At 54.0% G+C, this 26,398-nt stretch overlaps 13 protein-coding genes across 13 annotated transcripts; 8 read left to right on the forward strand and 5 right to left on the reverse strand.

The window, feature by feature from the left end:
* Positions 1-296: 296 nt before the first annotated feature.
* Positions 297-3,210, forward strand: BO70DRAFT_309729 (putative chromatin structure remodeling complex protein RSC3; the record flags this gene model as incomplete). The annotated part of the gene is made up of 4 exons (XM_025540137.1): positions 297-1,314; positions 1,396-1,813; positions 1,924-2,188; positions 2,324-3,210. The coding sequence occupies 4 exons, from the start codon at positions 297-299 to the stop codon at positions 2,762-2,764; spliced, it is 2,142 nt and encodes a 713-aa protein (XP_025401734.1). The 3' UTR covers positions 2,765-3,210.
* A 568-nt stretch (positions 3,211-3,778) lies between these two features.
* Positions 3,779-4,809, forward strand: BO70DRAFT_393923 (uncharacterized protein; the record flags this gene model as incomplete). Its single annotated transcript, XM_025546420.1, has 3 exons — positions 3,779-4,218; positions 4,288-4,534; positions 4,609-4,809. The coding sequence occupies 3 exons, from the start codon at positions 3,779-3,781 to the stop codon at positions 4,807-4,809; spliced, it is 888 nt and encodes a 295-aa protein (XP_025401735.1).
* A 742-nt stretch (positions 4,810-5,551) lies between these two features.
* On the reverse strand, positions 5,552-6,500 carry BO70DRAFT_331432 (Mpv17/PMP22 family protein). The gene is made up of 5 exons (XM_025540875.1): positions 6,442-6,500; positions 6,342-6,396; positions 6,176-6,281; positions 5,786-6,091; positions 5,552-5,710 (listed from the first exon to the last, which is right to left on the reverse strand). The coding sequence occupies exons 1-5, from the start codon at positions 6,450-6,452 to the stop codon at positions 5,646-5,648; spliced, it is 543 nt and encodes a 180-aa protein (XP_025401736.1). The 5' UTR covers positions 6,453-6,500; the 3' UTR covers positions 5,552-5,645.
* A 328-nt stretch (positions 6,501-6,828) lies between these two features.
* BO70DRAFT_377762 (uncharacterized protein) lies at positions 6,829-7,962 on the reverse strand. Its single transcript, XM_025545220.1, has 3 exons — positions 7,468-7,962; positions 7,149-7,395; positions 6,829-7,080 (listed from the first exon to the last, which is right to left on the reverse strand). Exons 1-3 carry the CDS (start codon positions 7,914-7,916, stop codon positions 6,883-6,885), a joined length of 894 nt encoding a protein of 297 aa, XP_025401737.1. The 5' UTR covers positions 7,917-7,962; the 3' UTR covers positions 6,829-6,882.
* Positions 7,963-8,715: 753 nt separating this feature from the next.
* On the forward strand, positions 8,716-9,742 carry BO70DRAFT_393926 (uncharacterized protein; the record flags this gene model as incomplete). The annotated part of the gene is made up of 2 exons (XM_025546421.1): positions 8,716-9,470; positions 9,529-9,742. 2 exons carry the CDS (start codon positions 8,716-8,718, stop codon positions 9,740-9,742), a joined length of 969 nt encoding a protein of 322 aa, XP_025401738.1.
* Positions 9,743-9,826: 84 nt separating this feature from the next.
* On the reverse strand, positions 9,827-11,102 carry BO70DRAFT_377763 (glycosyl transferase family protein; the record flags this gene model as incomplete). The annotated part of the gene is made up of 3 exons (XM_025545221.1): positions 10,901-11,102; positions 10,434-10,851; positions 9,827-10,382 (listed from the first exon to the last, which is right to left on the reverse strand). The coding sequence occupies exons 1-3, from the start codon at positions 10,920-10,922 to the stop codon at positions 9,827-9,829; spliced, it is 996 nt and encodes a 331-aa protein (XP_025401739.1). The 5' UTR covers positions 10,923-11,102.
* A 1,068-nt stretch (positions 11,103-12,170) lies between these two features.
* BO70DRAFT_359674 (glycoside hydrolase family 76 protein) lies at positions 12,171-13,863 on the forward strand. Its single transcript, XM_025542591.1, has 3 exons — positions 12,171-12,326; positions 12,380-13,071; positions 13,124-13,863. The coding sequence occupies exons 1-3, from the start codon at positions 12,236-12,238 to the stop codon at positions 13,718-13,720; spliced, it is 1,380 nt and encodes a 459-aa protein (XP_025401740.1). The 5' UTR covers positions 12,171-12,235; the 3' UTR covers positions 13,721-13,863.
* Positions 13,864-14,317: 454 nt separating this feature from the next.
* On the forward strand, positions 14,318-14,912 carry BO70DRAFT_359675 (uncharacterized protein). Its single transcript, XM_025542592.1, has one exon. The coding sequence runs from the start codon at positions 14,465-14,467 to the stop codon at positions 14,684-14,686; it is 222 nt and encodes a 73-aa protein (XP_025401741.1). The 5' UTR covers positions 14,318-14,464; the 3' UTR covers positions 14,687-14,912.
* A 678-nt stretch (positions 14,913-15,590) lies between these two features.
* Positions 15,591-16,945, forward strand: BO70DRAFT_427031 (glutathione S-transferase family protein). The gene is made up of 3 exons (XM_025547852.1): positions 15,591-16,049; positions 16,206-16,567; positions 16,694-16,945. The coding sequence occupies exons 1-3, from the start codon at positions 15,678-15,680 to the stop codon at positions 16,803-16,805; spliced, it is 846 nt and encodes a 281-aa protein (XP_025401742.1). The 5' UTR covers positions 15,591-15,677; the 3' UTR covers positions 16,806-16,945.
* BO70DRAFT_427032 (protoglobin family protein) lies at positions 16,905-18,058 on the reverse strand (the record flags this gene model as incomplete). The annotated part of the gene is made up of 3 exons (XM_025547853.1): positions 16,905-17,520; positions 17,583-17,853; positions 17,944-18,058. The coding sequence occupies 3 exons, from the start codon at positions 18,056-18,058 to the stop codon at positions 17,007-17,009; spliced, it is 900 nt and encodes a 299-aa protein (XP_025401743.1). The 3' UTR covers positions 16,905-17,006.
* A 1,463-nt stretch (positions 18,059-19,521) lies between these two features.
* On the forward strand, positions 19,522-21,243 carry BO70DRAFT_309751 (NAD(P)-binding protein). Its single transcript, XM_025540138.1, has 6 exons — positions 19,522-19,678; positions 19,762-19,832; positions 19,893-20,104; positions 20,196-20,277; positions 20,370-20,661; positions 20,795-21,243. Exons 1-6 carry the CDS (start codon positions 19,645-19,647, stop codon positions 21,061-21,063), a joined length of 960 nt encoding a protein of 319 aa, XP_025401744.1. The 5' UTR covers positions 19,522-19,644; the 3' UTR covers positions 21,064-21,243.
* Positions 21,244-21,312: 69 nt separating this feature from the next.
* Positions 21,313-23,167, reverse strand: BO70DRAFT_286071 (uncharacterized protein; the record flags this gene model as incomplete). The annotated part of the gene is made up of 2 exons (XM_025539188.1): positions 21,313-23,008; positions 23,079-23,167. 2 exons carry the CDS (start codon positions 23,165-23,167, stop codon positions 21,313-21,315), a joined length of 1,785 nt encoding a protein of 594 aa, XP_025401745.1.
* Positions 23,168-23,704: 537 nt separating this feature from the next.
* On the forward strand, positions 23,705-26,363 carry BO70DRAFT_309756 (uncharacterized protein). Its single transcript, XM_025540139.1, has 3 exons — positions 23,705-24,239; positions 24,399-25,838; positions 26,049-26,363. Exons 1-3 carry the CDS (start codon positions 23,992-23,994, stop codon positions 26,185-26,187), a joined length of 1,827 nt encoding a protein of 608 aa, XP_025401746.1. The 5' UTR covers positions 23,705-23,991; the 3' UTR covers positions 26,188-26,363.
* The last annotated feature ends 35 nt before the right edge of the window (positions 26,364-26,398 follow it).

Raw genomic sequence — 26,398 nt, forward strand, 5'->3', positions numbered from 1 at the left:
TGCGTGCTTGCTGCTGAGAGAATCCATCCTCATCTTCCAGCCCAGGGCTTTATATACATCCTTTCAGGGCTGCTGGACGCATCGGACCTCGGACCTCCTCCGCACGGGCCATCGGAGCGCCGTCAACAACAACCACCCCAGCGCTTATCTCTCCTTCTCCCCTTTCCTTTCCTTTTTTGCTTCCTTCATCTCCCTCCTCACTCCGTGTCGGAGCTCACAGCTCCCAGCTCACTGACTAACTGACTCACAGCCCCAGCTCCGACATCTCAGCCGCCATCGTCATCGTCATCACCATCATGTCCGCGCCCCGTCGCAACGGGCAACTGTCCTCCTGCGAGCCCTGCCGGAAATCCAAGCTGCGATGCGATCACTCCACTCCGACATGCCTACGATGCACGCGGCGCGGGCGCTCGGAGCTGTGCGTGTACCATCCCGCTCCGATGACCAAGCCGCACGAGCCTGCGCGAGTCCTCAAGGCAACAGCAACATCATCAGCCATCAAAAGAAAGACCAAGACGGCCAGTGCCAGCGCAAGTCCGCCCCAAATGCTGGTGCCTGCGAAGTCGATGGCGGCCTGGGCCTCGACCACCGCCTCCACCACGACACTGCTCGCCTCAGCACAGTTCCCCAATCCGACGAAACGGCCGTTCTCCGGAACAGGATTTCTCGGTCCGACCAGCTACTCCGGCGCATTCAGCGCGGGAGACGAAGTCTCCGTCTCGGTGGAATTAGAGCCTACCAACCAGTCCGCGCCGAAATCAACCCCGATCGATCCGCAGCAAGTTGCACGCGGCGCGCAGGTCCTGTTTCTCCTCGAGAACCTCGATTTCTACGAGGAGATCAGCGAGAAGCGGTTCCTGCTCGCGCCGGGATGGATCCTGGGCCCGCCGCTTCTGCGCGGTTTGCTGGGGGTGCTCCGCAAGGTGTATCGCAATGCGACGCAGGGGTCCGAGGACAAGAACAAGTACGCCCGTCTGGCAGATCTCTCGCGCGTGTTCTTCCGGAACACGGCTACGCCTATCGAGACGCGCGCGGAGATGCCCTTTGCAGAGTATGTTGATATTGCGGCGCCGCGGTGGGAGACGGTCGGGCTGCTGTTTGCGTTCGTCGGGGCGGCGACGTATCAGGTTCCGCAGCATGATCTGGGGCTGAAGCATGCGGGGGAGACCAGCAAGGAGGGGCTGAGGCATATTGCCATTCAGGCGAGTGAGGCGTGTTGGCAGTTTTGTAATTCATTAGGGACGATCAGCGATCCGCTGGCTTGGGCGCTGACGCAGCATACCGTCTTTCTGTGCTGGATGTATGGGAGTAGCGGTACCTCTCTCTCCCTCCCTCTCCCCATCTCTCATCTAGCAAACCAGGTATGATGGCGTGGCTGATATGGTGATGTTGAAGACCACAGAACCTGGCAAATGCTCGGCGAAATCACGACGACCGTCTTCGCCCTCGGCCTCCACCAGCCCGACACAGACAGCAAGACGCCGTTCTTCCTGAGCGAAATCCGAAAGAGGACGATGGTCGGCGCCTACGCCCTCGACAAAGACATCGCCACCTTCCTGGGGAGACCCCCCCGCATCTGCTGGCGATACTGCAACATCCAGTATCCGTTGGACATGAGCTACGAGGAGATCGTCGCGGAGCCGGCGATCCGCGACAGGGCGATCCAGCGTCTCGATGCAGCGGGCTGGAACAGGGACGGACATTCGAATAAGGGCGCGCGTGCAAGAGGCGTTCTCATCGCTACGATTCACCAGGAAAATGTCCTTGAGGTGTCGTTGAGTAACCAGCTGGATGGGTTGGAGGAGAGGATTGAGTACGTGACTTACCTGTTGCATCATCCCATGTCATCCCCCGTCCGTCACCTCCTCCTCTCTCCTCCAAAACCATCCCAAACCACGAATCTGACCCACGAACCAAAAACAGGACCGTCTTCCGCAAATCCGACGAATTGCGTCAAACCCTCCCCCCTTTCTTCCGCTGGACGGAAGACACAGACGACATCTACGTCATGTGTCTACACATCGACTTCATCAACCACGAGTTCCTGCTCCTGCAGACGCTGTTCAAGCGAATCGGCAAAGGACGGGACCGGCTGGTCGCCAAGTCGCGCGAGATGATCAACTTGCTGCTGCAGATGGTCACGATGGAGACGAGGTCCGGGAAGGTGCAACCTTCGATTATTATGGATGTGAGTACCTCCCTACCCAACATTTGTTATTCTTCTACCCGGAGTACATCCCAAATACATTCCAAAACCTAAGTCCATTTTCAAGACAAAAATTGAGCAATCAACAATAATGAGAATGATACTGACAAAAAAAAGCTCTGCTCCGCCGGCCTCCCCGCCGCAGGTGTCCTGTGCACCGAACTCCTGCGCCGCTCACAACCACAACCACAACCCCAACCCCAACTCCAGTCTCACCCCCAACCCCAAATAGACACCACATTCCCCTTCCCCCGCTCCGAAATCATCCAAAAGCTCAGCGTCTTCCTCGCCCAACTCACCACCTTCCTCCGCCAGCAAGAAGGCGACTACGAGATCTGCGTCAAGGGGCAGAAGATCATCTCGCAGGTGCTGGACCGGGTCTTGGCGCCGCCAACACTGCCGGTGGAAATGCCCGTCGACTCCGAGAACGGGCACGGGCTGTTGTTGGACGGTACGACTACGCTTGGTGAGGGCGATGCGATGGGCCAGGACGTGGAGTTTATGGCGTTTTTGGAGAATTTCGATTGGGAGACGGAGATGAGGTTGACGTTTGGGTAGTGGATATATCACATTTCATGAAGGGCTGGGCTAGGCTAGTATATGGCTAACTAAAGTAAACTACTTAACCGTCATCATCAAGACGGAAGATGAGATGATATGACATGACATGATAACGACAGCCTAGCCATTCCACAAATGCCTCTTCCCCTCTTCGATGGAGAGCTAGCTAGCTACCTAGCTAGCATATATGACATAACCAAGTCCAAGTCCAAAACCAACAGGCTAAGTCTACCATTATATTCTCCGCTTCGTGGTGTCCTGGCAGTCAACTCCTGGTGGGCTGTCGCTGTCGCTATCGCTAACGCTGTCAGAATGACGCAGTAATGCTGCAGGAGATGCGTACACACGTGGAGAAGTATCTATAATAGATCGTGTTGGTGTCAAACTTGGTTCTATTATGGCTAAACCTCGGAGGAGGCATCTAATGGGTAGTATCATATGATCAGGTCATGTAACAATATCGTTTCAAAGCGTGCGTATAATACTAGCCCTCCAATCGTAGCGACGATACTATGAATGATGGTGATCACTCGATGCCATCAGATCTGCTGTCTGATAGGAGCCCCTGGCCGTAGAGAGCTAGACCTGGACCTAAATCTGAACTTGGAGCTGGAGCAGGGATCACAACCCACAACTCACAACCGGCTTTCATCAAGTTCACGGCCTATACCTGTACCGAGTGAGAAGACTTGAAGTCTGTGAAGGGTTGAGATTGGGGATGGGAATGGTGGATTGAATGATGATATTCGGATTGCAGGGAATCGATCCATCTACGAGGCTAATAGCCGCCATGCTACCACTCTTCTTTCCCCATTCAATGGATAGGTGAATATGATTCTGGGACCATGCTCGTGCCAGTATCCTCTTCTAGACTTGCGTGTTTCTGGGGGGTTTCCTCGGTCACATGACATGCCAGTGAAATTGAGATATGATGACACAACCCACACACAATCCCACAGCTGCACTCTTTCAGCCCTTGCTATCTCAATCACCCATTATTGAATGTCGGCCATGGCCCAAACCCACCAAACTCGCGCGCAGAGGATGTTGCAGGCGCGTTATGTGCAGCTGCGCGACCACAAATCGGAGCATATCTCCGTTGAGGAGGCCTTGAAGATGAGGATCGAGGTGACCGGGCTCGATCTCGAGTCTTTGTCGAGTGCGTTCTTCAGGCCGCTCACATCAAAATACTTCGCAAGCTATCCCGTTCTAGCCAAGACCAAGGAAGCGATTGAACGCGAAGAGCCCACAATGTTCAAAGTGAGAGAATACAACGCGGCTGCTGCCGCATTAGTCTCGACCTCGTGGGAGCGCATGCAATGGAGCCCGGCTTCTTGTACCGGCGATATCACAAACACCCTGGACAATTTTATCTGGCATCTGCCACGCCAGAACGCTCCGGAGGGACTGGGGTGTTCGCTGGCGAACTTTTCGATTTGGAGCCCTGCCGAGTATGTTGCGTTGCTATATCGTATTGTCCCACTCTTCTTGATTATAGTCACTGACGGACGTGTCTGTAGCACCCCTGCTCTCGTTGGCAAGGCCCGTTATTTAAACGATCCCCCCCTCTCCGATAGGACCTCTCGGCTGGATTCGATGTTTCAGGTGGAAGAATACACATACCCGCACGTTGTGATGACTCTGAAAAACTACACCCGGCAGCCCGCGTCGGACGGTGTCTTGCTTAGACACGAGCTCGCGTACATCGTCCGGGCGATGCAGCTTCGCTTAGAGGAAGGCTATTTTGACCAGGATCAGCCGCAGCCGGTACGATGAGCAGCCCAAGTCCCTTACCCACCGTGTGGAAGAAAGCTAACCAATCGATGATTGCGCCACTCAAGGTTTTGCTACTTTCGTTCATGGCCCCTCAGCATGGGCGCGTGCTGGAGGCACACATAGAAGGAAGCTCCAAGATCCTCATAAAGTGCAGCCGCCTCTACAGCTTTGAAAAGAATGAAGATGCACCCTTCGAGCTCTTCTACCGCTGGTTGCTCGCGGATCCTGTCGGGATGACGCCATGCGAGCCGAAGCCTGAAGAGTAGGAGTAGTTGTGTGATAGCACAAGGGCCAAGTGACCCGGAGATAGTTGAGCAGTGTCTGTCTGTAGGTCGGAAACTATTGTTTGGACAGCCAGAAACGGCCAAGAATTCGCATTGACTTTTTCGCATTTCTGTTGCCAAACTCGTATAACGTGTGTATCTCGGTGTGGGAATGGGTTCTCCTCTGGCACCTGTAGTAGTAGTAGTATTCGTTCCCTTTCAGCGCGTCTTACGTACTGCTATGCTGGGTGGGCTCTTGTAGTCCAGAGAACTATTTTAATATAGAGAAATGTAACTGTATGGTAGAACAGATGCAATGATATTAATATAGGCATAAAGGACTCCCATGTTACAGTAAAATAAGGGGCATATTTATCTCTGAGAGATTGTATTATTTAGTATATACTATCCTGATATATGTCAGCTGTGACATAGTAATTTGAAACTTACAGTCTGCATCTCTCGAACCTCCTTTCTGAAAGCAAATCTCATCATACACAACGCGTTTCCTTTTTTCAATTGTCGCCCACCCTATCAACGACAATTAATCATGTCTCCAAAGTTCAAGTTTCCGTCCACCGAGGAAGAATGGGAGGCAGCGGTGAACAACGCGGACGTCCAGGGGGCTACTCTCAATGACCTCGACGGTATGAAATCGCAAGGCAGAAGCGGCATCATGGGTACGGTAGATTGCAGAGGCAAGAATTCGATGTTACAATGTGATGGCGTGGCATACTCCTTGTGTGATAGGCTCCACGGTGCTACTCCCCCGCTTTATGTACAATTACATGGATTCCAGAGATGCAAGATCTACCCCGGCACTTCATCTGGAGACTCAATCAAACCATCGGCAACAACTCCTCCGTCGGCGCTGCATTCAGCACACTCAAGAAACAATTCCAACCTATACAGCCACATCAGTAAGACCCCATCCATGGCCAAAGCACGCCATCAATGAAATGAGAAAAAAAACACATACCAATATTAACAACATTAACCACCAACACCCTGAACTGCAACGGCACAAAATACATATTCACGCCCTGGACGGCAGGCCAAAGCATCCAATTGGCCCGAAGCGCATCCCAATACGTCCTGTGCAACTTCTCTCGCGGATTCGATCCCTCCAGGACGGACATCGTACTCAAAAAGACACCTGTCATGGTGGGAGCGAACGCCAACTGGTCCGTTGCTACGCGGGCGACGAGAGTCTGGCGCGGGGAGGAGAGTTGGATGCGATTCTGGAGGAACTGGAACCATTTTGTGGCCGCGGGACCGAAGATTGCTAATATTTACAATTAGAAAGAATGAACTGAATGTTGGTAATATAATATGCGAGAAGGGATGGGATGAGATGGAGTGGACATACCACCGCCATACAAAGCCATCCGGCCACTGCGGGCTACGTCATGGTTCGCGAGACCCTTCTTTTCGACGGCCTGTTGGGCGATGCCGTCGCCGAGAGCGAAGAGAGTCTGGTGGTATTCTTAATATTAGCCATCGCATATCGAAATGTTCGCGGAAGGACAGCGTACGGCAGTCGTCAGACTCTGCGTCAATAGCGGACGCTGGATGAGCTTTCTTTGATACCTGCTTTGATCAGCGCATGCTGCCACAACCGGCCATTGCGCTTACCAGGCAAGCATATTGGGCTGTAGATGTGAGATATAAATGCGACAAGACTTTTATCGAAGAGTGTCAATGTGAGGTTGAGCATTCCTCTGCGCGCGCGCAAGGGATGAGGGTTGAGCGGTGGTGTGGCGGGTTTTCCCGAATAGGCAATCGGCCCGCCGTGACGCAATATGGGGCAGTTCGCAGGACCGGTTGGCTTTCCGTCGATCCACTCCATTCTGATGTCAATGCCCTGCCTCGTCCGGGGTATTATGTCACAGGTACGATCTTCCCGGATTGAGAATGGGGGGGGATCAGATCGAGACGATGGGGACTTGCGTCAACCGACCGACCGACAGAGAGCTGTTTAGGCTGTAGGGTTTGCTCCCAGATGTGCCTCAGCCAGGCTAGCTACTATTCAAAGAACTTGATTTGATTTGATCTGATTTGACGAAAGTACCGGCACTACTTCTCCTTCGCCTGAGCCGGCTCCACCCCCACCGGGTTCGCCAACAGCCAACGGCAGAACAGGTCGAACGGCGCACCCTCATTCTTCTCGAAGCTATAGAGACGGCTATATGCCACCACCATCCTGGGCGTCCCGTCAATGTGCGCTTGGATTATCCGCCCATGCTGCGGCCCTACCAACGATACCATGAGGACCTAATCAATCATCGATCAGCACTGCTCCAGAATCGTGGCTAGAAAGACGTTTTGAATGATGGGCTTACTGGCTGGGGCTGATCTTTCGGGAAGCACCCCTCGTCTAGACGGATCTCCATTGCGCGGATCAGGAAAGCGAGCTCGTGACGCAGAAGAATATGATCAGTCACGGGCTCGGGGGTATAATGCTCGACGAGCATGATTATGTGTGGATAGACATAAGTCTCCACTTCGAATAATAGGCGTATCTTGGCAGCTCTGTCTGTGAGAGGAGGGTCGTTGATGTAGAAGGCGTCTGACAAGGGCACGGGACGACTGATACACATAGATCAATCAGTAATGGTAAATATCCTAAAACACCTTGAGGAGAGACGTAGATTTACTCACCAGGCCTGGCACCAAATGGAAAAATTCGCCAACGAAGGACCTGTTCCCTGGGGCGTATTCTCCCGCGGGAGATGGTAAATGAGGTTTTTCAGGACCAACGTAATTTGCTGGACCCGGGAAGACGTCGACCAGGCGATGCGGTCAAGGACGGACTCGGACACTTTCGCGGCCTCGGCGGTCTCAGGGTTATATTCCTCAACCTTGTACATCTCGGGCTGTTTGCTCTCCATCGCAGCAACCGTCTCCGTCAGGACGGGGTAATTCTGCATGTATTCATCTGTCAACGGTTCGAAGAAATCACTGGAGGGATGTTCCAAGTCCAACTTCGTCGCATAGAAGCCCATACGGAGGGCAGATTCCAGAGAGATCGCTTCATCCTTGCAACCAAGAAGTCTCTTCCACCGGGCTTCCACACACCGCTGGGCACGAGTTCTGGAGTTGGTCGACATCGATAGGGCTCTGGGAGATGCGCAGGGATTGAAGGACAGAGAGTGGTAAGACAAGAGGTGGGAGATGGGAATGTTGACGAACTCAGGGAGAAAATCCCACCTCGTGGGCCAGTGGTGTCATCATTGGGCCCATTCACTGGTAAATCATGTGACTGGGGACAGGCTTTGGTGTTACCCGATTAGCAAAGACATTGAGCGTGAGACTGAGGATAACCAGTGTCCAAGCTACGCGGAATCAAGAGGCGAGGCTTCATTCTCTAGTTTGTAGCTCGTTGTAGGATGACACAAGACAATGACTGGGTACAGAAGGTTGAGTGGGAGAAAAGCAAAAGTAGGCCTTCATCTACCTTGCAACAACCACCTGACCAGATACAAAGATAGGCTTAACACCTAGGCGTGGGAAACTTATATAGTACATAAAGTACATAGTCATGAGAGCCGTACTCTACTACGGCGATGTAAATTTTGTATTTGGTCCATGTACAGTTCTATATACAAACATGCTCTACCAGAGAGGAGTTGCTTTGCCTATTAGGGTGTTACTGTGTTACAGCGCCATGTACAGTAGAGGTAAAAAGACAGCTGTCAGGAAGTCATAAACTTGGGGCTGTGTTTTGTGTCAGTGAATGCGAGGGTCGTGTTAGTGAATCAGAGCGTGCCACCAGGAAGTCCTACACATCTTAGACATAGTAAGGGGGAATGATCTGTCCAGAAGTTGTAACATCCTCCAGTTCTCAAACATATATGCCATATCATAGCTGGAATACATCTATCTTCATCTATCTTGCAAGAAACCAACATGGCCGGGCGATTCAAATTTCCATCAAACGAAGAGGACTGGAGACGGGCAGCAAAGAACGCCAAGCTTGAGAATGCAAATATCAACGAGTTCCGCGACATGCACTCAGCTTCAAAAGCTACAGTTGCACAATTTCTTGTTCTTAAGATTTTGGTGGAAGAGAACCCGTTCAAGCAGCTGGCCAGGGACGCGCCTATGTGGAACCTGGACGCGTTTATACCTGCAGCGCAACATGAGCTGAACACCGACTTCCCGGAATTCTGGGCTTATCTGAGGAGTGTACGTGCTGACTCTGGTGCAACGATGAAGGGACAGGGGGATCCTTTACAATTGGGGATGTTTGAGATCCCTCGTGAGAACGAACGCCAAGTTATGGACCGCAAGCTCCTGTCCAGCTATAGAACCGCACCCTCAAACTCCCATCAAACAAGCATTGTCCCCACCAGAGACGAGGAGACCGTAAACATCTCTCTTATTGAATTCCTGCAAGCTGTCTCTTTGAAAGTCCCTGGTGCCTTGTCCCGCTGGACACCGACAAGGTTGGTACTGCGTGCAAGCTTCCGGAGTAGCTCCTACGAGGCGCATATTGATGGTGCTCTCTGTGCCTTTCAAGAACCAGAGAGGGCGCAAGCGCTCGTAGAGTGTAAGGCTCTGCAGCGGGAGGATACGGAAACGCAGACCGCCATCCAGGAAGCCCTTGAGGTCGGGGCCTTCTTGCAGCAAAAAGACCGGCCACCGTCGGGCGACCCAGGAAGGTATGGGAAACAGCCCATGAAAAGTGGTATCTTGACTGACTTATATGGGAATCACCAGAATTTGCGTCATTTCTCAGAATCGGAACGAGAGGTACATCACTCTGGGCACAGTAGACCGGCACTACCTAAATTACCTCAATGGTACCGACCAGACATCAAGGTTCTTGACGCTGCATCGATACGGGCCCTGGATGATAGACAATGCGGATCACCTGGAAAACTTCGCAACTAACGTTCTTGCTTTTGTACTGAGGGTGGGAGATGGACGATAGCTGCTATTAAGCAGTAAGCCTGTGGTTTTTCTCGTTGTGCTTAAGATCATACTGGGAACTGATATGGGACTCAAGAACCCCCATCTATTCTGAACAACTATCTACTCCTCCATGAGATGAATACCCATCCACAACACCTCTCCCCCTCTCCCCCCGCCTCCGATCCTCATCAACCGCCCACCACCACCGATTCGGCTCATCCGCCTCCCTCTCCCCAGGCTGATGCCACGGCTTGACCGCAAAAATGTAATGAACATTCTTCACCTCCTCATCTTGCCAGATGGCAGAATGCACGCCGTCCGCCCTCATCGTCTTCAACGCATTATACACGTACGGTAGCGGGGCCCACCGTCCCCTGAACACATCCGAGATTAGCTCCTGGTCCGCCAACGCATAGGACTTGACTCGTTCCACGTCACGGAGCGCGTCTTGAACGAGAGAGAAATCTTCTGCGCAAGGGCTAACGACGAGCAGACCGCTGTTCAGCATGGATATACCTGCCGTGGAGGGGGCAGGCTCGTGTTGGGCGCGTGCAGGGTCGGGGTGTTGGGTTGTGAAGGCGCAGTTTTGCGGGATCCTGTATATCCCTCCCATTATCATGCGAGGGTTAGCCTTGTGTGCTCCGTGCTTGGATGACGGCCTATATGGAAGACAAAGTTGGGGTTTCAGAAAAAAGGAAGTGATAACATACCAATGAGTCGGATAATTCTTCTTTCGCATCGGATTACAAGCACACGCATGACTCGCGCCGAAGAGTCGATTCCCGCGATCGAGATGCACGTCCATCAGTTCATCCATGTTGCGGCGGACAAGCATGTCGCTGTCCAGCAGGACGATTCGATCGTACTCGTACAGCGAGAAGACGACCAGTTTCTTCCAGGCTTCGTGGAAGCGCGGGTCTTGCTCGTAGGTGCGATCTGCGGATGGGGTGACTGTGTCCACAAGCCGGGAGGCGATGCCTCGTCTTGTGAGGACGTCTATCCCATCTTCGGGGAAGGAGGGGGTGTACAGCGCGATGAACGGGTAGGCTGTTTTGCTTTGTTGGAGCGAGTGGGCGAGGGTGAGCAGGCCGGGGAGATAATCCAGGTTTGTGATTAGGGAGGCCCAGACTGGAGATGATTGTTAGTTGAGGCGTAGATAGATAGGAGGTGATACTACCTTTTGGAGGGGGGTTGGCCATGATTGGCGAGGCGATGCGATGCGGGCTTGATCAAGACTCTGACTGGGGTATGGCATGAATCGTACCGAGTAGAAAGAGGATGTAAAATATGTGCAGTATCGGATTAACTCCTGCTATGCATGATCTGTCCACACCCAAGCGCTCTTATACAAAGAATAACCCGATGTTGGATTATGTGCGGGGAAGAAGGCGATATTACAGCATTTGCGATAACTAGGGATAAGAGATTAGCCTGTTTATACTGTGTGGATTGTGTAGATTCGCCAGTGGCGTGGTGGTCTTGCGGCCTTACCCGCTAGCTTAACCCGGATGGTATTGGTATCCACCTGACTCACTGCAGAATTCATGCCACATGCTGGGAGGTTAGCACTAGATACTTGATTGTGAGTGGTGAGCATCATTGATTTTTCCATGATGAACGGTAGGGCTGCGATCATCGTGCATGCCGGGTGTTCTGTGACATGTCAACGTAAAGGGGCCAGAGCAGTGGGATATCTGTCGGTCGGTCATGCCATGTCGAAGCTTGAACTGACTGTAAGTGCATGCAGCAGGAATAACTATCGATTATATCGTGAGTAAGCCTAACCAGATCAACTCAGGATTGACCTCTCTTAACATGCAAAGACTGAAAACGCCCGAAATAAGCTTCAATATCCGCATGTACCCCTGGACCCAACCGCCGAATATCAGCCTACCACTTGGACCCCAACTTCCTAATCAAACCATGGATTCCAATCCTGACTAGGTCGAAATACAGCGCTTACAGTCTCTCAGCCATCACGAATCATAATTCATACCTAATTTCATGTCCCCCTATCGGACTTGGCGATGCGGTGCGATGGTCCCCGACGGTGGGGCTTGGAGCCCTAAGCGGCCTAATTTTCAGCACCAGCGGACAACCGAGATTAGCCCGCGAAACAGACAAATAACATCCGTCGCTGCCAGTTTAGTCCGGCCGGCATAGCCGGGCAGACCCTGAGACATTTCCAACTCGGAGCTCGGATCTGGATTGTCAAGGGGTTCGTGAATCACCGACGGCGGACCTTGTTTAGGCCCCCAGTCCAGGCTCCCGCCCATCTGCCTAGGACTCCGCTCACGACAGCCTGAACCCTGATTACCCTCTAAGGCTCTGCAATGGAAAAGAGCAGATATGGGTGAAGTTAATCCGGTACACTAGTTGGCTAAGGCTCAGCCTCCCGAGGGGCCATAAAGGACATGGTTCCCCTGTTCCTGTTCCTGTTCCTGTTCCTGGTCCTGGTCCTGTGAGGTGTGGTTTTGCTTTTCGAGAATCGACCATCCGCGGCAGAAGCAAAATGGTCCTCCTCACCAACCGCCTCGCGGGGGCATTCACTGTGGCTCTCGCGGGCAGCGCATCCGCCATCAGCCTCGACATAAACAACGAGCGTAAGCTCTCTCCCCCCATCCCATCAGATTAATTCGCCCACTGACACCCGCAGAATCGATCAGAAATGCCGCCGCCACAGCCTCCTTCAACACCATGTCCAACTACACCTCCAACCACACCGGGCAAATCCCGGGGTACATTCCAGACGCATGGTGGGAAGGCGGGGCGCTCTTCGACACGCTGATCCAATACTGGTATTTCACCGGCGACGCGTCCAACAACCCCGCTGTCAGCCAGGGGATGTACTGGCAACGCGGCAACGACAACTACATGCCCTCGAACTGGAGCTCGTACATGTCGAACGTGGACCAGATGGCGTGGGGCCTCGCCGCCATGACCGCCGCGGAGCTGAACTACCCCGTTGAAACGAACATGTCGTCGTGGCAGACTCTCGCGCAGCGAGTGTTCAAGGTGCAATCCGCGCGGTGGGACGAGAGCACCTGCGGCGGGGGGCTGCGGTGGCAGATCTGGTCGTATGAGTCCGGATACACGATGAAGACGGCGGCCAGCAACGGGGGGCTGTTCCAGCTGTCGGCGCGGTTGGCCCGGTTCACGGGTAACCAGACGTATGCGGACTGGGCGGAGAAGATCTGGGACTGGAGTCTGACGAGCCTGGTGAATAATGACACGTGGGTGGTTGCGGATAGCACGAGTACGGGGTCCGGGTGTGCGACCGTGGGGGAGAATCAGTGGACGTATAATTATGGATTGTATCTCAGTGGGTTGGCGTATATGTATAACTTTGTGAGTCTGCTGCCTGCTTCTCGACGATGATGGCAAGATCTAACCGGGATAGACGAACGGCGAGACGAAGTGGAAGGCGGGTCTGAATGGCCTTCTCAACACCACCTTCACTAACTTCTTCCCGGAGAAGTACGGCGGTATGATCATGTCGGAGGCGCTCTGTGAGCCGGCAGAGGACTGTAATACGTCCGAGGAGACCTACAAGGGCCTTTTGGCTGGTGATCTGGCCTTCGTGAGCGTCGTGGCGCCCTACACTGCCTCCGAGATTATCCCGCGCCTGCAGGGCTCGGCGTCTGGGGCTGCGAAGCAATGTTCCGGTGGGAGTAACGAGACGTTGTGCGGTCGGAGATGGTACCAGACGACGTGGGATGGCTCTGCCGATATGGAGGAGCAGATGAGCGCGACTAGTATCTTCGCGTCTAATTTGGTGGTGTATAAGGACGCGGGGCTGGCAACGCAGGCGACCGCTACAAATGCGACGACAACTGAGGGTGGGACTGGGGCGGGGAATGGTACCAGCTCGACAGATGCTTCTGGCGGTGGTAATGGGACTGTCACTGGAGTCACGAAGAATGCTGGAAGCACTGTTGTTTGTGGTGCTCTGGGGGTTGTTGCTGCGATCGTGGCGGGTGCTGTTGCTGTCGCGTAGGTAGGGTTTGACTGACCCGACACCACTTCTTGGAATTGTATATAACTCGATACCCATGCAGCATTGGACGTGTCTATTTAGTGTTTTCTTATCTGATCTGATCGGCACTCCACACATTGACCCTGGCAGTCGGCTATTCTAAAGTCCTAAATGTCAATTTCACTGTCCCATACCTTCACAGAGAAATGCCTCTCACCAGGCAGATCCTTACTTAGATCTTGCCCATCTTTCTACCAACTATCCCACTTCTACATGGTCATCCCGAATGATCCCGAGGGCCGGCAACTCAATGCGTGCCAGTATTCCGCTTGTCGGGTAATTGATCCGAATGGCGGTCGCCGAGATATCCCCGTTCTCGGATCCGACGCGTCATCAACAACCAGGGAGAGATTATAAGTCGAGGCCTCTCGCTCTCCTTCCCTTCCCCTTCCTTCCCTCCCTTGAACCCCCTCCTACTAACCTACTTACCTTCTGCTGCGCAGCAAGACCCAACAGAATAATCTCCCCTCTCAAAACCCATCCACACTCATTTCACCACCGTCGCGTCCATCACACCGACCCCGACCTAGACACCAGACACCAGACCCAGCCACCAAGACCACAACCACCACACCCTCCTTTTTCTCCCACAAAACACCCCCCCTACTCCCAGACTCAAGTTTCAACACCAGGTACTTATCGCGCAGCTCGCCAACCACACAACCCACATTCCACCCGCTAAACCCCACTTACAGTCCCGTCGCGATGCTCATCACGCGCGGCTTCTCCCTGACCAACTTCGTGATCGCCAGCTCGGCGCTGTGTTTCCAGGTCTTCGTCCTATACCCGTGGCACCACAAACTGGAGGATGATTTCAAGGAGCTGAGGACGGAGCATCTTCGTTTGCTGAAGGAGAATGAGGAGAGCCGGGTCAGTGAGTTGAAGAGTATAAGGGAGCATTTGCGGGAGGCGTATCGGAAGGTCTAGGAGGTGGGTGGTATGGGTCTGGGTTGGAAGCCGAAAGTCGAACACTTGGAAGGGATGGTGCATTGGGGATGGATATACACGGAGGGTCATTCGGCTTTATACCGTCTATGAGCGACGGCGACGGCGACGGCGCTTTACATGCACATGCACATGCACATGCACATGCACATTAGACGGAGGTGGTTTGGACTCTGGATAGATACCGGTGCTGATAGATCAATAGACGAGGTTTCTTTGTCTAGTTGCGCGGTGAGAGGCAGTTGGGTGTCTGCTAATTTATTTCAAAAAAAAAAAAAAAAAGGAATAAAAAAAGGTTTGAAAGGCTATGAGCATGTTCATAACGGTCAGGTTTATTAAGCGCATCTGCGAACCCGATCTTTCGGAATCCTTCAACGATCGCGATCATTTGAAAGACTACCAACTCCAGGACTTTGGAATTAGGGCAAAGCCGCATCTCAGCAAGAACACGATAAACAAATAAGAGAACATCTACATACCCGACCTGTCCCTGATTCCTAGCGATAGATCTTACAATCCCGGCACCGCCGCAGGCAGATATTGAGTTACATATCCTTAGCACATACCAGTAAACCAACGCAAGTATACCCCATAGAGCCCAGTCCATACCCTCCCTACCCACGACCGCTAAGATAAATCTTCACAACAACCGCAAAAAGCAAATAAAAGCAAGAACCTAGTCGCCAGCGCGTCCGTCAAAAACACAAACCACCAAACCACACGGACCCCCCTTCCCCCCACTCTAGCGCGCCCCCCTAACCCAACCCAGCCCGACCCGGCAATCCTTCGGCCTCTGCGGGCTTTGCCTGTCCATCCACAAAACCCGATCCGATATAAGTATCAACCGATGTCTACACGAGAGAGAATATAAATATAAAACGATCCCCACCACCAACCCGAAAAGAGCCTCGAAGAGGGCCGGAATCAATTCTACGGGAATAGAATCAACTATCCCCAACACCCCCCACCAAAAATGTCCCTCCCCACCTCAATCCCGACAATAATCCTCCACCGGGGCCTCCCCGGAACAGCAAAATACACCTGGTCCCCCTTCGTCACGAAACTCGAAGCGCGCTTCCGCTTCGGCAATCTCCCCTACCAAACCGCCACTGGATCACCGCGCAGCGCACCAAAAGGAAAAGTACCCTACATCACCATCGACTCCGATTCCAACTCCGATTCCGATCCCAGCCCAGCCAAGACTCTCTCCGACTCAACCCTCATCACGAACTCCCTTATCGAAGACGGTCTTCTCCCCGACCTAAACGGCCCTCTAGATGCTCTATCAAAAGTAACCGACTCTGGCATCCGCGCCCTGTTGGAGGATAAGTTGTATTTCTTGCAGGTGGGTCCTTCTTCCTTACCCACTCCCCTCCTCATACCCTCTGACTCTCTCACTCCCCGCACACCCTCCAAATCCCACAAACCCGCACCGGTAGCGGGAGCGAGAGCAAGACCAACTCTCCAAAAGCCTACCATTCCAACATCCTAACAAAAACAGGGCCACGAAAAATGGATCCAGAACTACGCCGCCATGCGCTCGCACATCCTCGCCTCACTGCCCTACCCCGTGCAGGTGGTGGTCGGGTACATGATCTACCGGAAACAGGTGGCGACGCTGTACGGGCAAGGCGCGATGCGGTTCTCAGATGAGGAGCGTACGGCGATGAAGAGGGAGGTTTGGGGCGAGATTGGGGCGTTGTTGGCCGAGTCAAAGATCAAAGCTACTTCTGCTGGTGCTGGAGGGGGTAAGGATGGTGGTGGTGGTGAGAAAGGCCCATTTTGGGTGCTTGGGGGGGAGGGCCCGACGGAGGCGGATGCGTCATTGTTTGGGTTTGTGGTTGGGGGGTTGGTTTGTTCTGCGTGAGTTTTCTTTCTTCTCTTTTTCCTTTTTTTTTGTTTGAATTGAGTGGGACAGAATATGGCATGGATAGGTGATAGAGGGTTGCTGACTGGCTGACTGGCTGGCTGACTGACTGGTGCGTGCAGATGTCCCGAAACGCAGGTGATCGTGAGGGAATTGCCGGTGGTGGTGGAGTATGCGCGGAGGATTCATGACAGGTTTTTCCCGGAGTATGAGCTGTGGGATGGGGGGGTTTAAGGCTTAGGGAAGCTGGGCAGTGGTTTGGTGTGTGCGGAGGATTTCAATGCTGATATGGGCATCAAGGGCGTAAGGGGAATATGAATATGGCTACGTATTAGATCTATAGACGTGACATTGTATTGTTTTTATGAAACAGGAATGTCAAAAAAAAAAGGAAAACAGACACTGATATACTCCTCAACTCCCCCAGCCAAATCCCTACCGATGCCCCGAATCCTGCCCCGACCACACCTTCGTCTCGAACGTCTGCTTAAAATCCAGCGCAAACGGACAAACGGACACCTGCGACGCCGAGTTTGCCGGAATCGTGGTCCTCGTCGACGCCGTCTCGACAGACTGCATATTCGAAAACAAACTCGCCGGTTCCGTCTGCGCCGACCAAGTTGTCTTGATACTGGACGAATCGTCGCGGTCTTTCGGCGCCGGCTTCGTCGTCTTCGGTTTGAGCTCCGTCTCAGGGTCATGATGCGCCGCCTCTATCTCATCATCAAACTCCTGCCCATCGCGAACCCGCCATCGCGCAAACAGATCGTTCTGGATCCAGATGACCTTCCCCAAGGCGCGGACGAGGGCGAGTCGGAACGGAAAGGAAACAACGTCCAGGCCCATGACGGCTTCGATGATGACGTCTTGGACGAAGCCCAGACACGCCCCGATGTGGATGTATTCGACGTCGAAGGAGAGCATGCGGTCTTTGCCGTCGTGCATTCGTCTTCCCATATACTATCAGCACACAAGCAGCTCGAAATAGGTGGGGATGATGATGATGCATACCCAACTTGATTGAGATACTTCCAGAACTCAATCCTGGTCGGATCCGAGCACAACTTCGTCATATACCAGCGCAGGAACATGCGTCGTCGCTGGATCTGCGAGCTCTCGAACGTGGGATAACTATCGACGTGCTCTTCCGATGCCGTGCTGCGGGTGCGGAACACGCGCGCGGTGATGTCCGTCTCGAGAAGCTTGGAGTATACGCGATCAACGAGCGTGGGGGCCATCGCTTTGATGTATTTGGCTCCGACGTGCAGGGCAGCGACGTCATCTGGTTCGTTCAGTCTTCCTTCATGTAGTTACATCTTGTACATCTCTCCCCGGAAGGGAAGTAGCGGGGAAAGAAAGGAGTGGTGAATACCGGTCCCAAACCCCAAAAAATGCTGCAAATAGCGAATCCTTGCCTCCAGATCCGTATATAGCTCCTTCCGATCAACATGTCGGGGCGGGATAGTCGATTGACCCTGAAGAACCATCGTGAATTTCGTTCGAGTTCCCAGATGAAGAAAATGATAAAAAAAAAAGAGTGCTAGAGTGGGAAAGGAAAACGGTCTTCCACTGCAAGGCACAACACAACACTGCAGATTCCACGCGAGAGCAGCAGCATGGCATGGTAGCGTATATATCCCCCTACTTTCCCCTCGTCACATGAGTCCCGTCCACATGGCCAGCCAGCCAGCCAGCCAGCCAGCCAGCCAGCCAACTAGCTAGCTAGGTAGGTAGGTACTGTAGGGAGACAGGAGGCCGAGAACCAGAAAACGACGTATCCAGCGCGCCGCCGTCCGAGCGCAAACAGGGTTCCGATGCGCCGCACCGCCCAGAAATGACAGGCTAATCACGCAGGGAGATGATGGGTTGTGTCGAGCTTGGGTCGGGTTGGATTCCTCGGTGGATTTTTCAAACTTTGAGATCGTTTCTGTTATGGGGGATTGGACCGAGGGGAGGGGGTTGGTCGCCACCACCATCACTGCCGTTGGATAGATCTGGATTGTGGTGTTGTGTGGTGTTGTATTGTATGTCATATCATATCATATCAAACAAAACAAAATCGCACCTCAGCCTCGCAGCGACAATCTCGCTAACAGTCACAACCCGCCACCAACCTACTTACCTCCTTACCCACTTATCGGATCCAGTGGGGATGCCGTCCGAGCGCCATGGCTGGCCCTGAAACGTTAGCACGGATATTCACATCCATGTGGGTGACAGGTCGGTCTTGGCGGGGTTGCCCTGGCTGTTTGGTCGTATCTAGTTCTTGATTTATCTAACGCGGTGTTGATGCATAGTACTTAACTATGTCTCGCGATCGCGATTCGTGATGTTCCTTGTCCATCGGTGTGACCGCGAGGAGTGCGTGGGTGGGAGTTGTTTACCAGGTTGTTGGGATCCGAGTGTAGGGTTAGTTTGCAGTATTTTATTTTTAGGGCGGAGAATGCCGAGGGGGGATGCGATCGGGCCCTGGTCGGCAGTTGGGGGATGGGAGGGTGTTTGTTGTGAGACGAACGGTGGATCGCTGGTTCCTACCTAAGAATAAATGGGTGGTATAACTGCAGCTATAACGGGAGAAAGTAAATGGGGTTTGTAAGGGTAGATGGATGCCTTTTTTTTAGTTAACTATCTGTTGTTTGTCCTGCTTACGCGAGTCAGTTCCTGTCGGACAAAGAATACACAACAGAACGCCCCAGTCGAGCTTGGCTGAGTTACGCGAGATGAGATCCAACAGTCTGACAAATTGAGCAAACAGTTGCTTATACAATCTTTTTCGATTGATCAGCTGTTTTTGTGTTAGACAGGTTTGTATTAGTGATCAATGGCGTTATCTCACCTCCGCGACTCGGCGGAGGAACACACTCATAGTGTAAGCAACTTCGGCCGAGGGTTCGGGGGAACAGCGTATATAGTCTAGTCGATACTCTGGCGCCTGCTACAATGGATATTACAACAGCACAAAGCAGAAGACAATCAGGATTATCACTCTTCATTCTCCTCCAGCCTTCATTCGATTGCATTCCTCTTAAAGCAAAACAAAACATCAGCCATCGACTCAACCCGTCAAAGCAAAATGGTCAAGATCGCAATTATCGGTAGTTCCGGGGGTATGTCCGTACATATCAAGTCCACACCTTCTTCCAACACACACACACCATACAAAACAAACCTAACACTGGAAAATCCACAGGCGTCGCAAAGGAAGTAATCGACGTCCTTCTCGCAACCAAAAAACACGAACTCCTCCTCCTCACCCGCCAGGTTCGCCCAACCCCCACCCCATTTTCACCTTCACCACCACTAATCGCCCACCCCCCCCAGGACACCCCAACCACGGCACCCACCCCCGGCACAACCAAGATCCAAGCCGACTACACCTCCGTCCCCAGACTAACCCAGATCCTGACGGGCGTGCACACCATCCTATCATTCATAGCCGTAACCAACGACCCCGAAAGCACGATCCAGAAGAACCTGATCGACGCGGCCATCGCAGCGGGCGTGAAGCGGTTTGCGCCGAGTGAATGGGCGTCGTGAGTCATAATCCCCATCCCCAATCCCAATCCCAATTCTTGTCCCTGTCCCCAAAACACCGAGATTGCATCTACTAACAAGAGGACGAAGAGCCGGACTAGAGCAGATGCCCTGGTACGCCTACAAGGCGGAAACGCGACGGTATCTGGCCGAGGTGAATAGGGAGAAGAAGGTTTGTTTGTTCTGTACCCCCCCCATTCCCCGGCAGTTTTCATGAGTGGATGGGATTCTGAATGGATGGGGTTCTGAGACAAGGAAATACAGATCCTCGAATACACCCTCTTCCAACCGGGTCTGTTCCTAAACGCATGGACCCATCCCTACCAATCGGCCAAACACGTGCCAAGCATCGAATTCCCCATCGACTTCCTCAACCGCCGCGCAATCCTCATCGAAGGCAGCGAAGATCACCGATTCACCATCACCACGGTACAGGATATCGCCCATGTGGTCGCCAGAGCTATCGATTTCGAGGGCGAGTGGCCCGTCGTCGGTGGGATCAGGGGGAGGACTATCTCGATCGAAGAGACGATTGCCCTTGGCGAGAGGATTCGGGGTATGATATGCCCTCTCCTGCCCTACTCCCCTCCTCCCCTCCTCCCCTTCACTCCTTCCCTCCTTCATTCTCTCACCTCTCGCAAAATCATATACACCAATCACCCAGTGTGAATACCCACACTGACAAACAGCACCAGACGCCCCCTTCGCCATCGAAACCCTCAGCCCCTCAGACCTCAAAGCGGGCAAGATAACCACCTCGTGGGCCCCGCGGTTCGAACACCCTTCCATCCCGCCGGAGCAGGTCGAGGTCTTCTCGGCGATCATCCTGGCGGGGGTTCTGTCTGCTATTTCGGCGGGCGATTATGAGTCGTCCGATGAGTGGAATCGGCTGTTGCCGGATTATGAGTTTACGCAGCCGGAGGAGTTTCTGGCTGAGGCGTGGAGGGGGAAGCCGTAGTTGGTTTATGCTGTGTTGTCTGGTTTCTGGGGTGAGGGGGGGAATTTGATGGTGGACGGTACTTTAAGATGCTGTGTATTCTGTATTCTGTATTCTGTATTGTGTATTGTGTGCTCCGTTCTGTTGATATCTGCACGACAGCTACCTACAGTAAGTAAGTAGTCAGTCGCTGAACGGTGCTGTATTGTCATCCAACCAAATCATCATGTCCGCAGACTTAATATTCAGCAAAGATAAACCACCCCATCCCTACATCATGATAGGCATGTACCCATGAACCCTATGCCAGGTATTCGTTGCCGGATCGAGCTTATTCCGCGAGAAACGCAGAAAGCCCTGATCGGGGCTGTGGCTCCATTTTGCGATCTCGTCGTCGGGCGTTTCGGGCGGAAATCCCTCGGAGGCGCGGAACATGCGGACGGGGCCCATGCGTGCTTCTTCGGGGATGAGGAGGGCGGTTGGTTTGTTGGTGTTTATGGACATGGCCATGGCTTTGGGGATGGGGACTGGGTTGGTGTCAGGTGTGGTACCAGCATCGATAGCCTGGATTGGAAGGTCGTTGGTGAGTTCCGGTACCGAATCATCTGCTCTCTGGGCGTTCATGGCCTGCGCATACGCTTCTTCAAGCATCATGACGCCCTCCGCGAACATCACCCCGTCCGCAGACTTATAGAACCCCAGGATCTGAGGCGCTCGGCGGAGCAGTGCCAATGCCGCTCGTCGGAGGGTTGGTTCCCGACATCTGAGAGAAGTGAACCAAAGCGGGAGGCCGACGCTGATATCGTACGTGAACGGGGGTTGTGTGCCGTCCGATCTTCCCGAGCCGTCAAGCACCATGCGGGACTCGTCTACGATGGTCTGAAACAGCGGTTCATAGGCATCGGGCGTGGTCTGGAACGGGGAAAGGCAGATGGAGAGTTGGATAAAGAGTGTCTTATGACATGCGGAGAGAAGAGTGCTCGAGCTGATTTGCTGCGGGGAGAGAACGTCTTTCGAGCGTAGGGAGTTGATTAGATTCGTGAAGGCAGTGTGCCAGTTGAGTATCCTTTCCGAGAGGAGGGTTTGTCGGGTAAGGAGTTCATCGGGTACATCGAACGAGTTGGTTTCTGTGAGATGCTCCTCGTAGTTGCGCTCGAGGAGCTGCACGTCCGCCAGGAGGAGCACGATGGCCTCTCGCGCAGCGCGAAGGGACGGGAATTCCTGCGTCGACGTACGCTGCGTAGTAGGCAGTAGAGCGACCAGCAGATTCGCAGGATCCGACATGGCGATTTCGCCCAGCCGGACGAACACGGGCACGATGATATCCTCCAACAAGAACGCCTTGGTGGCGGACACAGCGCCGGCGGCGATCTGGGCGCGCAGGGCGAAGATAAGATGCACGCCCTGTGCATACAGCCGAACCGCCTCATCGGAACCGCCCTGCAGCGCCTCGATGCAGATAAACAATACACAGCTGATCAGCCCGACGAAAATGTCGACATCCCCGCGTTCAATGCGCCGCCGAACGGCCGACACCGAGCGGGAGTACCAGCCCATCGCATCTCGGTGGTTTTGGTTCAGCGTGTGCTGCACGTCCCTCCGACGCGAGAGCACCAGATCCGGACACGGCTCGGGGCTCTCGAACAGCGCACTGATGGAGATGATGGCGTCCCAGACGGCAGGCTCACTCCGACACACCTGCGGGATGGTGGTGCGCCAGAAATCGACATCCAGTTCCCCGCCTACGAAGGGCGCGGCTTGCTGGAAGTAATACGCGAAGGCGCGACGCTCGCGCCACACTGTGTTCGGGAGGAACGACAGTGAGGTGTCGTGGATGGAGATCGTCGGTGATGATGAGGCCGACGAAAAGGTCCCCGCGATTTGGCCCTGATACTCGCATTTGCGACCGGTGCTGGTGCATCGGATACAGTGCGGTTTTTCTTCGCCGCATTTGACTTTTCGGATTCTAGGAGGGGTTAGGAATTGGGATTGGTGTTTGGAGGGGATGGGGGATATGGATATGGATGAACTCTTACTTGCAGGTGGTGCATCCCCGCCGCGATCTCAGCGGGCCGACGGGTGAGAGACCCCTGAGCGACTGCGAGGGGGGCGGGCTGACGGTCATGGCGGCGGCATTCCGGACGAGGTTGGTGATGGAGGAGAGTGGGAAAGGGGATGGACTGTCAGGATCGATAAGCTCGGGATAGAGAGCATGCAAAGAAAGCCGAGTGAGGCCTGATGAAGAGAAGATTCGAGATGTGTCAACGCGTCGGTCGCAGGCTAGACCGCATTCGACGCCGGAGTGGCGGCGAATCCGTCCGGCGGCTGTTTTGCGATAGTGAGTGAGTGAATACGAGCGGTGCAGGAGTTGACCCACACACCCACACACCCTTCTTGTTGAAATTAACTGGCCGTTTATGGGGGAGAAGTTGTATTCCTATCAAGCTTCCCAGTCCACTGACACAATGTTCCGGATTTTGTTCACATCCAGCCAATCCAACCCTACTGCCCGTGATTTTCAATCGAGGTGTCCACTGGACAACAGACGTAGCCTTACCTTGATATAGTTAGGGCAACCCACGCGCTAGACTACTTTGGGAACAGAGGCTACTTGAACTGCCTTGGTTCTTGAGGATGTGTTTGGTTCTCTTGGATTAACCTCAAGTCTTACTCTTCAGTCGAGAAGAGGATTTTCCGGATAATGATATGTAATCCTCTACCCAAAGGCCAATTCCATGTCCTGGATGACTTGTGCCGTTATCTGGACAACGGCTGACACCATCCGTCCCTGTCAGCATTCATTCATCCACCGAGCTCGGGCCAAACCCCCACCACAATCATCTGCCGACGTCGATCCATCTCCCCCAAAACACCTCACCGGCTGCCGCAAGACCAGGCCTTTCTATCGATCCGAGTGAGACAGTCGGCCGAAGTGCCACTCCACGAACGATGACCGAGTTTGACTTCCACGACGGACCCGAACCGAAGCGGAGGAAAGTCCGGAAGGGCACGCAGAGCTGCTGGGAGTGCAAGCGGCGGAAAGTTCGCTGCATCTTCGCCTCATCCGAGGTTACCATTTGCAACAACTGTCGGCGACGGGGGACGGTATGCATCGGCCAGGAGCAGGATAGTCCTGAGCCCAGCGGCGGCAGCCAGGTCGAAGTCCGGCTCAGCCGAGTGGAGAGGCTGCTCGAGCAGTTGGTGAACCGTTCTGACGCGTCTTACCCTGTTACGGATCGGCTGGAGGCTCAGTCCATCCCAGTCGCACTAGAGAACAGAGATAATTCGCCACGCAATGTGGTGTTGCCGATAAATGGGAGCACGGCCATTTCCCAACCCCGAGCCCCCCTGTCAAGCAAATACGAGGGAGTGGCCAGGGACCTGGTCGCAGCATGGCCCAGCCAGGCAGAGCTCGACATCATCTTCGCCCTCCCTGCTGGACTATCCACGTACATGCACTGTGGGATATTCGTGCCCCACACAACCATCCCGGGTAGTGGCCCGCCATCACCGCAGGAGATGCTTCAACTCCCCCCACCAGGTTCCCATCCGGTACTCATCGCACGGCAGCTTCTGATACTCGGAACATTCCTCCAAAGTGTGCCTCCCCCTATAGTCGAAAGCCTAGGCGAATTCAGTTCCTCCTACCGCGATATCATGTCCCGAGTCTTGGACCGGGCCGTCCGGCTCGTGAATGCCAACGAAGACCTCAACGGGTCCGTCGAGGGCATCGAGTGCATCATGATAGAAGCGACGTACCAGAACTACGCGGGGAATCTGCACCGAGCATGGATGGCCGTGCGACGGGCGGCGTCCGTCGCGCAGATGATGGCGCTCCACCGCGGCCTCAGTTCCCCATCCCTCAAGTTCCTCACGCCGCAAACCCGAGCATCATTCGACCCAGACAACATCTGTCTTCGCCTAGCCGAAATGGACCGCTACCTCTCCCTCATGCTCGGCCTCCCGCCCGCATCCATCGACAACCGCTTCGCAGCCCCCAAAGCCCTCGAAGCCTGCCAACCATTCGACCGCATGCAACGCATCCACTGCGTCCTCTCCGGACGAATCCTGCAACGCACAGATTGCGACCTCACCAACCTGTCCCTAACCTCCGAAATCGACCGACTACTACAGAAGAACGCCGCCGAAATGCCGCCGCAGTGGTGGCTTATCCCGCAATTCCGGCCAGACAACACCAAAGAGCAGAATCTCGACGACACGGCCCGTCTAATGCAACAATTCTCCCACTTTTATCTCCTCATCAGGTTACACCTACCCTACATGCCGTGTCCCTCGACCGACCGCCGCTACGACGCCAGCAAGACCACCGCCGTGACAGGCAGCCGAGAGATCCTCGCCCGGTACGTCGTGTTCCGCGCCTCCAACCCGGGCCACTTCTACTGCCGCGGATCGGATTTCCTCGCCTTCGTAGCCACAACCGTGATGTGTCTCGCGCATATCGACTCGCATAGTCAGCGCCAGGCTGGTACGAGATTCAATCCCTTGTTTCACTCCCGTCCGAGTGATCGCGGGATGATGGAACGCACACTTGAAATCCTGCAGTCGATGACCCGCGCAGGCACGGACGAGATCGCCTGTCGATTGGCTCCTCTTATTCGGCAGTTACTTGCTATCGAGGCGAATGCCGCCAGTGGCACGATCTATAGCACGAATTCGTCAGCCGCTGACGAGGGAACAATCGGTTGTGGCGGGAAACTAACTAACGGCGGGCAGGGGCTGAATATCCATATCCCGTATTTTGGAACCATCACGTTCGAACATGGCATTATGACCAAGTCTCCTTCTGCTTCTTCACAGCCGGTGCCAATTAGTAATGCAGGCTATCCTGATAACCTGGTCGAACATAGTACCCACACCCATCATCCTCATCGCGCGGGTTATGAAATCGGCGCAGAGCCAGCTTATCACAGTCCACGATCATCAATCTTACATCCCGGTCAGAATACACTTTCGCCACCGGATGGACCCATCGATTCTGGGAGCAGCGACATGCAATATCCCCCCATGGACCTTCCAGGTCCAGAGGACTGGGACATGCAGGGCGTGGACTTAGCCCTCTTTGATAGTCTTTTCCGCGGGACTGCGATTCCCGATGCAGATGAAGAGCAGCCGTGGGCGACGTGACTGACTGGAACAGGCTGCCAATTCTGTTTGTTATTAGGGGATAGGCTGTGAGGTGGACCGACAGCGAACCATCTCCTCGACCAGCAATCCCAATACCAGCGAGGCGGGCGAGGGCCGGCGCTAAGCCCAACGCAGTTGGGGGGTCCCGCAACAGAGTGGGGATTGAGGGAATGAGGGACTGGGGACTGGGGACTGGGGACTGGGGACTAAC

This window comes from Aspergillus heteromorphus (genome assembly GCF_003184545.1).
Source record: "Aspergillus heteromorphus CBS 117.55 chromosome Unknown BO70scaffold_5, whole genome shotgun sequence".
In the NCBI taxonomy this organism is placed as follows: Eukaryota; Fungi; Ascomycota; class Eurotiomycetes; order Eurotiales; family Aspergillaceae; genus Aspergillus; species Aspergillus heteromorphus.